Genomic DNA, 13,045 nt, shown 5'->3' on the forward strand with positions numbered 1-13,045 from the left:
AAAGAGTATAGAACCAAATTATATGATGTAATTAACCACTATTTCTATCAACTTCTCCTGTCACAATGTTGACGAGTTCATGTATTAAGTACATTTTATTGTGTCACTTGTGTTTACTCTTTTTTTAATGCAAGTTTACAGCTACTCGGAATTCCTAATTGCAGACTCAACTATCTTTGACCTACTGATGATCTAATTTGTGGCATTATTACCTTACGAAAATATTTGCATTTAATTTCCTTTATATATAGGGGCACAAGTTCTTACCAAATGTATTCAAATATACAGTTATTGAAAAAATGGAAATATTTTCAACACGAACATGGTTTTAAACGGGTCTTTGCTCCATTTGGCACAACTAGTCATCTAGTAGATATAAAGATGGTCCAAAACGGAGCTAAGATGCAAAAGGTATAACGATTTTAGAGATACCGGTGTTGACATCAGATTATAAAATGGCATGAAACATAATGAAAATGGCCTTGGATGGAAAAGGTTTCAACATGAAAGTTCTTCGTCTTGTCGAAACGGACGATTTTGATATAAAAATCGTTCCTATCCAAGATCGTATGTGAAAATTACAACCGAAACTGTGCGCCGCAGCATTGCTGGACCGGATCATCCGGCCGAAGGCAAAATAAACGACCCAAACAACAGAAGCTAAAAGGTGAAGTCGGATGATCTGGGTGTAGACCCGGATGATCCGGGTAAAGGCCATCCGGGCAAGGATCCACACGTTTGGACAACTTTTTTCTGCTACAGATTTTAGAAAACAGCTCGAAACACCCTCAAGGTGACTTCAAATTGAAAAGTGATCGCCAACAAAGTTGTGTGTCTTGTCGAAACGGTTGATTTTGATATAAAAATCATCTTAATCCGAATTCGTATGTAAAAGTTACAGCCTGAATAGTGACCTACTGTCAAAAAACTGGGCTTGGCCGGATCATCCGGGCCTTCGGCCGGACATCCGGGCCGAAGGTCGTGAGAAGTCCGAATTTGGTTAGATTTTGCGGATTTTGACGGCAAGGCAAGTCCTTTTCTTGTACAAGAAGTCCATCCACCTGTTATATAGACAAGAGATGACGACTGATTAAACAACACACAATCGAACAAATCAATCTATCATCTTTTACCTTTACCTTTATCTCTCCCTTTTTTTTTCTTCCTCGTTCTTCGTGAAGGAGGGCAATGATCCACGAGGCCCTAGGGGCGAACATGTCAACCTAGGGCAGCCCATAGCCGCCGCACGCCCTGACAGGGTCTCTCCCGAGCGTGTGGGGTTTCAGGTTAGAAAAGCGTCCATCGGACTACTTGCGTGTCGTGCTTTTGGCCGGGTCTCCTTCAACGTGAGCTGCAGTGCATCACCCCCGACGTCGAGGTTACACGGTGACAGCGTTCGCGTGCGAACATAGCCCATATAGCTACAGATATCTATTTGACAAATCGCAGAAGACATGAGCCATGCATGAAATCTTATCGTGGAGAGCATTTCAGTACACATAGATGATTTCATCCTGATACGAACTAGGATCCATGTTCCTATGTTAGATAAGCTTTGTAATGTGGACAGATATCACCACGCATCGTGACTAAAAAATACTATAAACTATACTTCATCTATCCTTGTCTACGTACAATACTGTCAATCACTGGTCTTCGGCAAGTACAGAAGAGGAATTGTGTGGGGGGGCACTAGAAGAACATCTGCTTGAACTGCTGTCTTCAATAAGAGTACTACCATTAATTAACTTTATGCATTGCTTCTTCATTTTCAAGTCAGAAGAGGAATCCTGTAATAGCCAGAAGTGACTTTTAGAAAACTATGTGTTTTTGCTCTTTTACCTAATTTACACAAAAAGGGTAAAACCAAAAAAGAATCTATATGTAGGACTCTATTTTCTGTAGAAATTCAATGAATCAATTATTTGAACTGCCACAAAAGATTTCACTAATTGTGTATGGTGAAACTGAGTAATGGTTGGCTCTTACCTTGTTAGTGATCTCTGAATGTGAAGGAGCTGAGGAACCAGGAGTTTTTAGTTCCAAGTCAGTTGCAACATCACCAAAATCATCATTTCTCCCTCCACAGCTTGCTTGCTGAAGTGAAGGTGACTTGCTTCTACAGCCTTGTGCAGGAGAGTGAGATCGATTACTACTTGAAAGCAGAACTGGAGTACTGAACTGGCTAGATGGTTGATCACTAGGAGCATGACAGGATTGACTGTATGCCATGTAAGGAGTACATGGATTCGAGATGGCTCCTGAAGTTTGATTTTGGAAGAACGGGCATGGCTGAAGCTGTGGATGCATAGTTACAGCACCAGCGGGTATAGGAACTTGGAGCGAGAAGGGATATGATGGAGGTGGCCCAACGAGTACAGAAGGCTCCATTGTAGTGCACAGGTATAACATTTGAATACGTTGCTGATAGTGGTTGTTCAAATTATCCACATCAGACTTCAGCGAAGCTTTTTCACTCCGAAGCTCATTTTTTTCTTTAGTCAACTACAATAACCAGAAAAAAAGGGCAAATTAGAAGTTGAACTTTTATGCGGCTGATATGCTTCATAGGTTACCTCACATTCTTCTTCAAAGAGAGAAGAGTATTCAGCTTTAAGCTTGTTTACTTGAGAAGTCAAATCCTTGAGCATCTGAACTGTATCACCAAGAATAGTAGCCTTATCATGCCTGGGCCGATCTGGGTCTGCATATTTGAACATGTCGCAAACATGAGATCATGTGAAAAACACAGCACCCCCATCCCCACGAACACGCAGAAAGAAAGCAAACGCTTCGGTAATTGTAATCAAATAGATGCAAGGAGCCCTTGCAAAAAAAAAATCAAGAAAACGTAAGAGCTTTGTGTCTCAATGAAGGGCAACAGCCAGGATTACAACACAACACCCTACGAGCTAGATTCTAAAGGAATTGTTGAGTATAAGGATTATTAGGAAGTATAGAATAGGCTAGGATTACAACACAACACCTTGCCTTGTTTTGTACTTCAAGTTGGTCTTTGTACTTCTATATATATGCCTACGAGGCTCAAGCAATACAACAACTATTCCACATAACCCCTCTCTCCCTTCTAATTAACATGGTATCATCCTAATCGATTCAAACCCTAGCCGCCGCCCGACGCTTCCGCTCCGTGCCGCCCCGGGGCGGTCGGCCTCCATGACCGCCGCCAGGGGCCGCGCCGCCCGTACCTAGGGTTTGTCTGCCGGTCATGTTGACCAGCTGCCCTAGAGAGTCTTTTTCCCGATCTCTTGATTCGGGTTTTCTCTCTCTCGCCAGTCACCTTGATCGGTGTTTTTTTTTTGGTTTTCTGATCTATATTTGATCGTTTGTGTCGCTCATCAACCCCTATGCGCCTCTACTCCGACTTTGGCGTCGACTCCGTCGGCCTGTTCAATGACACGACGAGCTTTGCGTGACCCGCGACGGACTGTTAAGGTTGTCGTCCGCGCATCCGCGCGTCGGTCTGCCTATCGTTCTCCGCCGTACGTCGTCGCCTCGTTCGGATCAGGAAACCTACATCGACTCCACTGGATCTTGCAGCGCATGACAGTACATGATGTGCTGGTTCGGCGGCCACTTGGGCAGTTGTACGCTCGTGGTTCTACGGCCGCCCTCCGTGCAACAGGACTACATTGCTCTGCTCCAGGAAGCTTCACGTGACACCTAGTTAGCATGTCTACAACATGCACGTACATGTGCAAAATCAATCAATCAAAAGCTCGTTTTTCGTCTGCGGCCGGCGGGCCAACTTCGGTACTGCCATTCTGTCCTCGCGCCTGACGATTCACGTCATCTTCATCGCATATCCGGTATGATCAAGTGCATGTGTGCCTTCATCCGCGTCGCGCGACCGACTTGATCAGTCCTTGCGCGGGCCTTCGTCGGTTCCTGTGAAGATCCTATCTGAGTATGCGCGCCTTTTCATCGATCAAGCATCACGCTGCTGCTGTGTCGCCCTGTCGGGCCGCAGCGCCGCCGCCCCATGGTTTTTCTCCCGGCTGCACCGACCCGCGTCATCGCTGCATCGCCTCTTCGGGCCATAGTGCTGGGGTCCGTGGTCCACCGCCGCCCCAAGGCCGTCCGCTGCAGGTCGTCCGATGGCTGCACCGACCCTCGTGCCGCCGCTGCGTCGCCCCATCGGGCCGTAGCGAACGTGGCACGCGGTCCACACCGCCATCCTGAGTCATTCCCGCGGTAGCACCGACCCGGATTCCGTTGTTGCGTCGCCCCTTCGGGCCGCAGCGTCGCGCTCCGTGGTCCCCGCCGCCGCCCCGAGGTCTTCCGACATCACCCTGGCCTGCCCGCCGCCACTGCGTCACCCCTTCGGGCCGTAGCACCGCGGCCCGCAATCCACTCCGCCGTCCCTGCGCGTTTACTTCACGTGGTATGCGCAGCGCCGCCTCCCTTGGCCTAGGAACGCAACTGTCCGCGCCGGTCTTCGTCATGTTGTCGGGTTCTTCGTCTCCTTCGAGCATCGCTGCTGCGCTCCTAACCTAGCCGCCGCTGCCGCCATCAGGCTGCCGCCGCTCCTCTTCGGCCGCCGCCGCTGCTACCCCCGTAGCCGCCGCAGCCGCCCGTCCACCCCGTTCGTCTTCGTCCAACACCAGCCCATCGCCAGCGTCGTCGTCATCTACCCCGACCACTTCTTCTACTCCGACAACCGCGGGCGACATCGGCCCCGCGCCGGTTGGCGCCGCAACCGTTGTCGAGTCCTTCTCTACTGGCTTGTCGACTTTTTTGACATGGCGTACAGCTTGTGCAGGTCCCAGTCTACGCATGCCCGGTGCTGGCAACACCGAAGCGTGCCTTCGTCCACAACGTGTCCCCGGGCCTGGCAAGTCTGGGCGCTTCGTTAACTTTGTCTTCGTCCGTCTACGCATGCCCGGTGCTGGCAACGCCGACGCTTGCCTTCGTCTACGACGTGTCCCCGGGTTTGGCAAACCCAGTGCGACGCCTCGTCAACATCATCTTCTTCCCGGCGCACCACTACATCGACACTACTGCGTCCATGACTAACTCGGCGCCTCCTTGTGCCCGCGGCTCCACGGCGACTTCCTTGACACCGGCTACCCTGACTCAACATCGACCATGGCATTCTTCGCACGGCTACCTCGACCACGGCTCCACCACCCACACTCTCGGCTACATCGACAAACGGCACAAAGGGCTACCGCCTGCTTGAGCAACCTCGTCGGTTTGCACTCCAGCCACGACTCCGCGATGTATCGACCATTACGACTGTGCGGGGGGGGGGGGGGGGGTCCGTCGGCTTGCCTTCGGATTCTTCTCCAGTCTCACCGTCTGCGTCGCTACCGTTGTGACTGCGGGGGATGTTGAGTATAAGGATTATTAGGAAGTATAGGATAGACTAGGATTTGGTCCTACCTTGTCTTGTACTCCAAGTTGGTCTTTGTACTCCTATATATATGCCTACGAGGCTCAAGCAATACAACAACTATTCCATAAAATCCCCCTCACTAAAGAAAGCAATGGGCTTCCTTTCTTTGAGATAGGACAGCTCCAATGCCTACTCCACTTGCATCACACTCCAACTCAAAAGTCTTGTTGAAATTAGGTAGCACTAATACAGGAGCTTGCTGAAGTTTTTGCTTAATCTCATTGAAACTAGCTTCAGCCGCTCTGTCCATTGAAGCTTTCCTTTCTTCAGGCACTCGGTAATTGATGCCATGATAGTGCTAAAATTCTTCACAGGTCGCCTATAGAAAGTTGCAAGGCCATGAAAACTTCTTACCTCAGAAATGGTCTTCGGAGTTGGCCATTCTCGGATTGCTTCAACCTTTGAGTCATCAACACGAACACCGTCACATGCTATGATGAATCCTAGGAAAAGAAGTTGTGTTTGCAGGAAAACACATTTCTTTAAGTTGATGTAGAGCTCATTTTCCCTTAGTACTTCTAGCACCTTTGGAATGTGATCAAAGTGTTCATCCCCATCTTTGCTATAGATCAAGATGTCATCGAAATAGACCACAACAAAGTGGGATAAGAAGGGTCGAAGGACTTGATTCATCAAGTGCATAAAGGTTCTTGGTGCATTTGAGAGCCCAAATGGCATGACTAGCCATTCAAACAGCACTTCTTTTGTCTTGAAGGCTGTTTTCCATTCATCCCCGGGTCTAATACGGATTTGATGATATCCACTTCTTAAATCCAGCTTTGTGAACACTCTTGCTCCACTAAGTTGACCCAACATATCATCCAGATGGGAAATAGGGAATCTATACCTTACGGTGATCTTGTTAATGGTTCTACTATCCGTACACATGCGCCAAGACCCATCTTTCTTTGGCGCGAGCAGGGCTGGTACAGCACATGGGCTAATACTTTCCCGAATGTGCCCCTTTTGCAGCAATTCCTCCACTTTCTCCTTCAATATATCATGCTCTTTTGGGCTCATTCGATAGTGTGGAAGATTAGGAAGACTTGCTCTCGGAATTAAGTCAATCCTATGTTGAATTCCTCTCGTCGGTGGTAGGCCTTGTGGCTCTCCAAGTATGTTCTAAAATTCTGCCAATAAACCACGTACCTTTGCTGGAATTTCAACGGTCAGGTGCTCTTCTCCTTTTACAACAAGTGCAGCATACAAATCTGCCTCCTTCAAGTCTTCCATAAACTCATGAGAGGTATGATAGATGGTTAACATAGTTTTCCCCTCCTCCTTAGAGGTATTACCTTCAGTTTTGTTTGGTCTTTCTCTTGTTCCAAATGAAATAGTAAGAATTTTCCTTGCCCTTGAGTGTAGTATCCACATCAAATTGCCAAGGTCTCCCAAGAAGAACATTGCTAGCGTCCATATCAACTACGTCACACAACACATTTGAGCGATAATGCTTGCCCAAAGAAAGTGGCAGGTTGCATTGTCTGGTGATCCTCATATTCACTCCTTTCTTGATCCACCCAATAGTGTAGGGGTTTGAATGATCATGAGTATCAAGCTTTAAATGGTTCACCAACTTCTGGGAGATAAGATTCTCGCAACTGCAACTATCAATCACTAATTTGCATACCTTGCCATTCACTGTGCATTTACTCTCAAATATTTTCTTCAGTTGTGTGTCATCAGGTTGTGGTGTGGAACATAAGAGACGTTGAATCACACATACCACTTCACCTTCTTCTTGACAAACCTCTTGTCCCTCTACATCTTCAGATTCGTATTCTTCCTCATCGCCTTCACGATCATGGATAGTTGTGTTAACAAATTTCCTTAGTGGGCAACCGCTGGATATGTGTCCCTCTTCACCACATTTATAGCATTTTGGGCCTTCATTGGACTTACCCTTGATTCTAGTTTGCTTCTGGATGGGTCGTTTTGCATTTGGTGGAGCAGTCTTTTCTTCCACTCTATTAGGCTGACTCCTAGACGAGCCTTCGGCATGAGGATATGGAGGATATGGAGCCTTAGTTGCCTTTCTTGTCCTCACAAACCTCTCGGCCTTTAAGGCTAGAGCTTGTGCTTGATCAATTGACCAGATTTGTTGCATCATCAATCGATCTTGAATAGCATCATTGAGACCATTGATGTACCTTGCAACTTGTTGATCTTCAGTTTCAGCAAGGTTGCACCTCACTTGTAGCCTTAGAAACTCCTCCGTGTAATCTGAAACGGTCCTATTTCCTTGAGCACAATTTTGAAATTGGATAAATAGGATCTGGTCATAATCAGCGGGCAAAAATCTCCCTTTCAAGAGACTTTTCATTTGTTGCCAAGTTCTCACACGAGGTTCTCCTCTCAGCCTACGCCGCTCTTCTTGAACGCGATGCCACCATGCACCGGCTCCTCTTTTCAGCTTGTATGCGACCAAAGGAACTCTAGGATCTTCCGGAACCTCCACGACCTCAAAGAAAGTCTCCAGTGCATATAACCAATCTAGGCATCCTTCAATATCAATATTTCCATTAAAAGTTGGGATCTCAGCTTTCACCTTGTATGTATCTCTTGTATATGTAGAGTCCCCGATATGCGTAGAGATCTGGTTCTTCAAGGACATCATCATATTCTTCACCTTCAGAAGCTTCAACATAAATTGGCCTTCTTGAAGCACGTTGAACAACATGTTGTTGTGGCGGTCTTGCTCCAAGATTACCTCTCCTTCTTAGATGAACATCTTCTTCTTTAGATGAATCTCCTTCATTTGTAGCAGGGGGACATCCTTTCTTATCATCTCAACTAGCTGGTCAAATCTCTGATTAAGATCTTCATGCAGCTCTTTGATTTGTTGTTCTGGAGCATCCATCCTCTTCTCCAATTGCTCCATTGCTTGCTGCAGCTTGCTCTCAAAGAGGACAGCAAGAACTAGTATGGGTCAACGAGGCTCTGATGCCACCTGAAGCAGCACAAAGGTTGTGGAGGAGCAACTCCACCTTGCTGCTACAATGTGTACAGCACAAGTGTTGAAGGAACAACTTCAACGTGTTGCGCTAGATATCACTCTAGAGGCGAATGTAGGCCCATATGGCAGCAAGAGTTCAATCCAGAATTCCTAGAGCACAAGATCTACTCCAAGATCTTAGATAAGAACAATAAGTTCTATTATAGGTAGTGGGTACATAGTCTCGGTTCAAAGTAGAGGTGAGGACCTCTATTTATAGGGCTTTGGGAAGCCTTCACATACTTCTACTTATAGCTGGAATACTCTAGAAACCATTATTTAAGTTTCACCATTCTACTCATAGCTAATCATAACTAGAAGACTCTAGAAAACAGTAGGTATGATAGAAAAGAAAAGAAGAGAAATACTCCCTCCGTCCGGAAATACTTGTCGGAGAAATGAATAAAAATTAATATATCTAGAACTAAAATATGTCTAGATACATCCATTTCACCGACAAGTATTTTCGGATGGAGGGAGTACTACACTAGAGTAGAAGTATCTAGAAGTACCCAAACAGATCTGGCATGTGTTTTTCTCTCTTCTTCTTTTTCTCTCATCTATTGTTCCTCATCAGAGGGAGTAAATATCTATATTGTATGTACAAGGGTACACCCAAGAATTCAGCTGGCTAGGATAACAGAACTGCTGCACCAATCAGGGTTAAGTTCATGCCAGAAAGCAGCCAATTTATAGCAACCAGAGGATAATAGGTGTTGGTATTCCATCCAAACAAGAATTGAGGCCTTTCCTGATATCAAATGGATACTATTGATGATTCTATATTTTATAAACGTAAAAGTTACTACAGATGGTTGAATAAAAAAACAAAATTAAGAAAAGATTGACCGGGAGAAGGAACAGGCCAGTTCTTCAAAGGAAGGGAGTGACACAATTAGGGGAAGACGAGATTACAAATACTAGACCAACCATGACATCCCTCAAGCCCATCCTGCTAAGAAATTATATCACGTAAACCCAAACAGCCATCAGGTCGAATGTGTCAAAAGGGATTGAACCTCAAAGCGGTCAAGAAGAAATGAATCTCCAGTCGTCCACAATTACTAGGGCCTCGTAGGTTTTATCAGGTCAAGTAGCTTCCCAAATTTCAAATACATTTTCCTTGCTGAGCTGGAATAGTAGAAATGCTAAGAATTGAAAAAAAATTGCAGAGATCGTGAGCTTTGCATACCTGCAATTGGATGGTAGTTACGTGAAACATTGGTGTTGTTGTTAGTAGTAGAAGGATAAATATGTAAACCCTTCAACTCAACTGCTTTAAAGTAACTGTTCATGGAATATAGTTTTAAAGTATATTTCTTTCTCTATGTGAACTGCAACTTCACACCATATATGTTCCATCAGAATAAACAGAAGCAGCCAGAGCGAAGAAAAAATGCCTAAATGTCCTACGAGTAGCAATAATGAAGTTTTGTGCAGGAGACAAGCTGCTGCATCATACCAAGTGTGGTTCCCAATTCCAGGAACTGCTCATTCAATTTGTCTCGTCGCATTCTCTCACGGTCAGCCTTGTGAACCTTGCGAGCGGTAACCGAACTCTGGGCTTTACATTCCGTCCCTTGACTGTGAACAAAAGAAGGAACAGTTGTTGTCAGCAGATACAATATTTAGATGTATGAGTAGCAATTGTTTTCTATAAAATCACATCAACACGTCAAGGCTACAAGAGAAGCATTCACATATGTTGAAATTTGTACTGTGGATCTCCATCATCACTTTGCTAATGGAAAATATTTTCAGTCAAGCATGTCTTATCCTAGTGGCCATAAATCCTATGCACAAAGATGACTTCTAGGAGTATAAGCGTTGTGTAAAATTTAACTTCGGATAAACCCAACGCGTCATCTAACAAAATAGTGGCATTGCCAACGCTGCAGATATCCACCGAATTCGACTACTGAAGCTGCCGGTTTGCATCATGAAATTAGCATTGCAGAATCGGCGAATCCCATTTCCCTCCAGAACTCCTCAGATTCGAGCAAAAAGCTGTTACCAGTTTTGATTGAAGGTCCGGGACCGGAACCTAATTTATTTCAGGTATATAAACAGGAGAATAATAAATAAATAAGAAGTGGCGTGGGCATGAGAACCTGGAATCGGCATGGCACGCGCCATGGTGTGAGTAGAAGAAGCCATCCTCCTGCGGATCCATGGTGGGGGCTGAGGCGCGTGGTCGCCTCCTTCCCAGTGGCGAGCCGTGCAAGCACAGAGGATGGATATCGCCTCCTTCCCATTGGTCAACGATGCGACAACGCGTACTAGTACACTAGCAGTATTATTTAGTCCCCATCGTATTTTTTATAAAGTTTAACCACTTACCCCCTCTCTTCCAAAATAACTGTCTCAAGCTTAATACAACTTTGTACTAAACCTACTATAAAGTAGAGACACTTATTTTAGAACGGAATGAGTACTTGACTAGTAAAATATTAATCCATGTCAAAAAAGTTATATTGTTGGATTTATATATCATTTTTGCTACGTAAACTTGCATGATCGAATGTATTGACATCAGATTTTGGTATGATCAAAAACACAATTAAAATGGCTTCAAATAGAAAAATGCTCAAAGTGAAAAAATTCTGTATCATCAAAATAAGAAATTTTGATATTTGGGTCATAGTCATCCGATCTCATCTCTAAGACAGAAGTTGTGTTCGAAGTACTGAAATTTTATATTCAGAACACTATTCTGCTGATTACGCCCCCAGACGGCCTCATATGAAAAAATGATCTGCACGAATTGTCTTGGTCTCATCGAAACTATCGATTCTGATATAAAAATCGTCTCAAACCGAATTCGTATGCAAAAGTTAGACCTATCGAAATGCAGTCATGTCAGAAGGCGAAATATGGCGCGCCCCACCAGACACATGTTGTGACGCCCTCGATTTAATCGTACACTAATCATACGCAAACGTGTACGATCAAGATCAGGGACTCACGGGAAGATATCACAACACAACTCTACAAATAAAATAAGTCATACAAGCATCATATTACAAGCCAAGGGCCTCGAGGGCTCGAATACAAGAGCTCGATCATAGACGAGTCATCGGAAGCAACAATATCCGAGTACAGACATAAGTTAGACAAGTTGCCATAAGATGGCTAGCACAAACTGGGATACAGATCGAAAGAGGCGCATGCCTCCTGCCTGGGATCCTCCTAAACTACTCCTGGTCGTCGTCAGCGGGCTGCACGTAGTAGTAGGCACCTCCACTGCAGTAGTAGCCGTCGTCAACGATGGCGTCTGGATCCTGGGCTCCAACATCTGGTTGCGACAACCAGGTAGAATGGAAAGGGGGAAAAGAGGGAGAAAAGCAACCGTGAGTACTCATCCAAAGTACTCGCAAGCAAGGATCTATACTACATATGCATGGGTATATGTGTAAAGGGCCATATCAGTGGACTGAACTGCAGAATGCCGGAATAAGAGGGGGATAACTAATCCTGTCGAAGTCTACGCTTCTGGCAGCCTCCGTCTTGCAGCATGTAGAAGAGGGTAGACTGAAGTCTTCCAAGTAGCATCGCATAGCATAAACCTAATCGATGATCCTCCCCTCGTCGCCCTGTGAGAGAGCAATCACCGGTTGTATCTGGCACTTGGAAGGGTGTGTTTTATTAAGTATCCGGTTCTAGTTGTCATAATGTCAAGGTACAACTCCAAGTCGTCCTGTTACCGAAGATCATGGCTATTCGAATAGTTTAACTTCCCTGCAGGGGTGCACCACATAACCCAACACACTCGATCCCATTTGGGCGGACACACTTTCCTGGGTCATGCCCGGCCTCGGAAGATCAACACGTCGCAGCCCTACATAGGCACAACAGAGAGGTCAGCACGCCGGTCTAAATCCTATGGCGCAGGGGTCTGGGCCCATCGCCCTTTGCACACCTGCACGTTGCGAACGCGGCCGGAAGCAGAACTAGCCCCCTTAATACAAGAGCAGGCTTACGGTCCAATCTGGCGCGCGCCACTCAGTCACTGGCATCACGAAGGCTTCGGCTGATACCACGACGTCGAGTGCCCATAACTGTCCCCGCGTAGATGGTTAGTGCGTATAGGCAAGTGGCCAGACTCGGATCAAATACCAAGATCTCGTTAAACGTGTTAAGTATCCGCGAACGCCGACTAGGGCCAGGCCCACCTCTCTCCTAGGTGGTCTCAACCTGCCCTGTCGCTCCGCCACAAAGTAACAGTCGAGGGCCGTCGGGAACCCAGGACCACCTCTACCGGGATGGAGCCACCTGCCCCTTCAGCCCCCAACTCCGAACAGTACCACAGGTAATGTAATAGTGCAAAGTATATAGTATATGCCCGTGATCACCTCCCGAAGTGATCACGGCCCAGTAGTATAGCATGGCAAACGGACAAGAGTGTAGGGCCACTGATGGAATACTAGCATCCTATACTAAGTAGTAGGATAGCAGGTAATGGTAACAACAGTAGTAGCAAGGATAGGCTATGCATCAGGATAGGATTAACGAAAAGCAGTAACAAGCTACACTACTCTAATGCAAGCAGTATAGGGAAGAGTAGGCGATATCTGGTGATCAAGGGGGGAGGGCTTGCCTGGTTGCTCTAGCAAGAGAGAGGGGTCGTCAAC

General features: G+C 46.0%; 1 protein-coding gene across 2 annotated transcripts; it reads right to left on the reverse strand.

Moving 5' to 3' along the window:
- Nucleotides 1-468: 468 nt before the first annotated feature.
- On the reverse strand, nucleotides 469-10,691 carry BHLH121 (basic helix-loop-helix (bHLH) DNA-binding superfamily protein). Of its 2 annotated transcripts, XR_007285908.2 has the most exons (6): nucleotides 10,526-10,691; nucleotides 9,877-9,998; nucleotides 2,577-2,704; nucleotides 1,990-2,505; nucleotides 1,140-1,431; nucleotides 469-1,061 (listed from the first exon to the last, which is right to left on the reverse strand). XR_007285908.2 is itself a non-coding variant. In XM_048678537.2 (5 exons), exons 1-5 carry the CDS (start codon nucleotides 10,585-10,587, stop codon nucleotides 1,647-1,649), a joined length of 972 nt encoding a protein of 323 aa, XP_048534494.2. In that variant the 5' UTR covers nucleotides 10,588-10,691; the 3' UTR covers nucleotides 1,456-1,646. The 2 variants fall into 2 exon arrangements, 1 of the variants encoding a protein (XP_048534494.2); XM_048678537.2 differs by lacking the exons at nucleotides 469-1,061; nucleotides 1,140-1,431 and adding an exon at nucleotides 1,456-1,790.
- Nucleotides 10,692-13,045: the final 2,354 nt, after the last annotated feature.

This window comes from Triticum urartu, chromosome 6A (assembly GCF_056163025.1).
Source record: "Triticum urartu cultivar PI428250 chromosome 6A, HENAU_Tu73, whole genome shotgun sequence".
Lineage (NCBI taxonomy): Eukaryota > Viridiplantae > Streptophyta > Magnoliopsida > Poales > Poaceae > Triticum > Triticum urartu.

Coding starts and splice junctions, on each gene's coding strand:
- BHLH121 (XM_048678537.2), bottom strand. CDS start 10,587: ATGGATCCGCAGGAGGATGGCTTCTTCTACTCACACCATGGCGCGTGC. Junction 9,999..10,525: donor GCGTGCCATGCCGATTCCAG/GTTCTCATGCCC, acceptor TTTTGTTCACAG/TCAAGGGACGGAATGTAAAG. Junction 1,791..1,989: donor ATTCAGAGATCACTAACAAG/GTAAGAGCCAAC, acceptor TGGCTATTACAG/GATTCCTCTTCTGACTTGAA.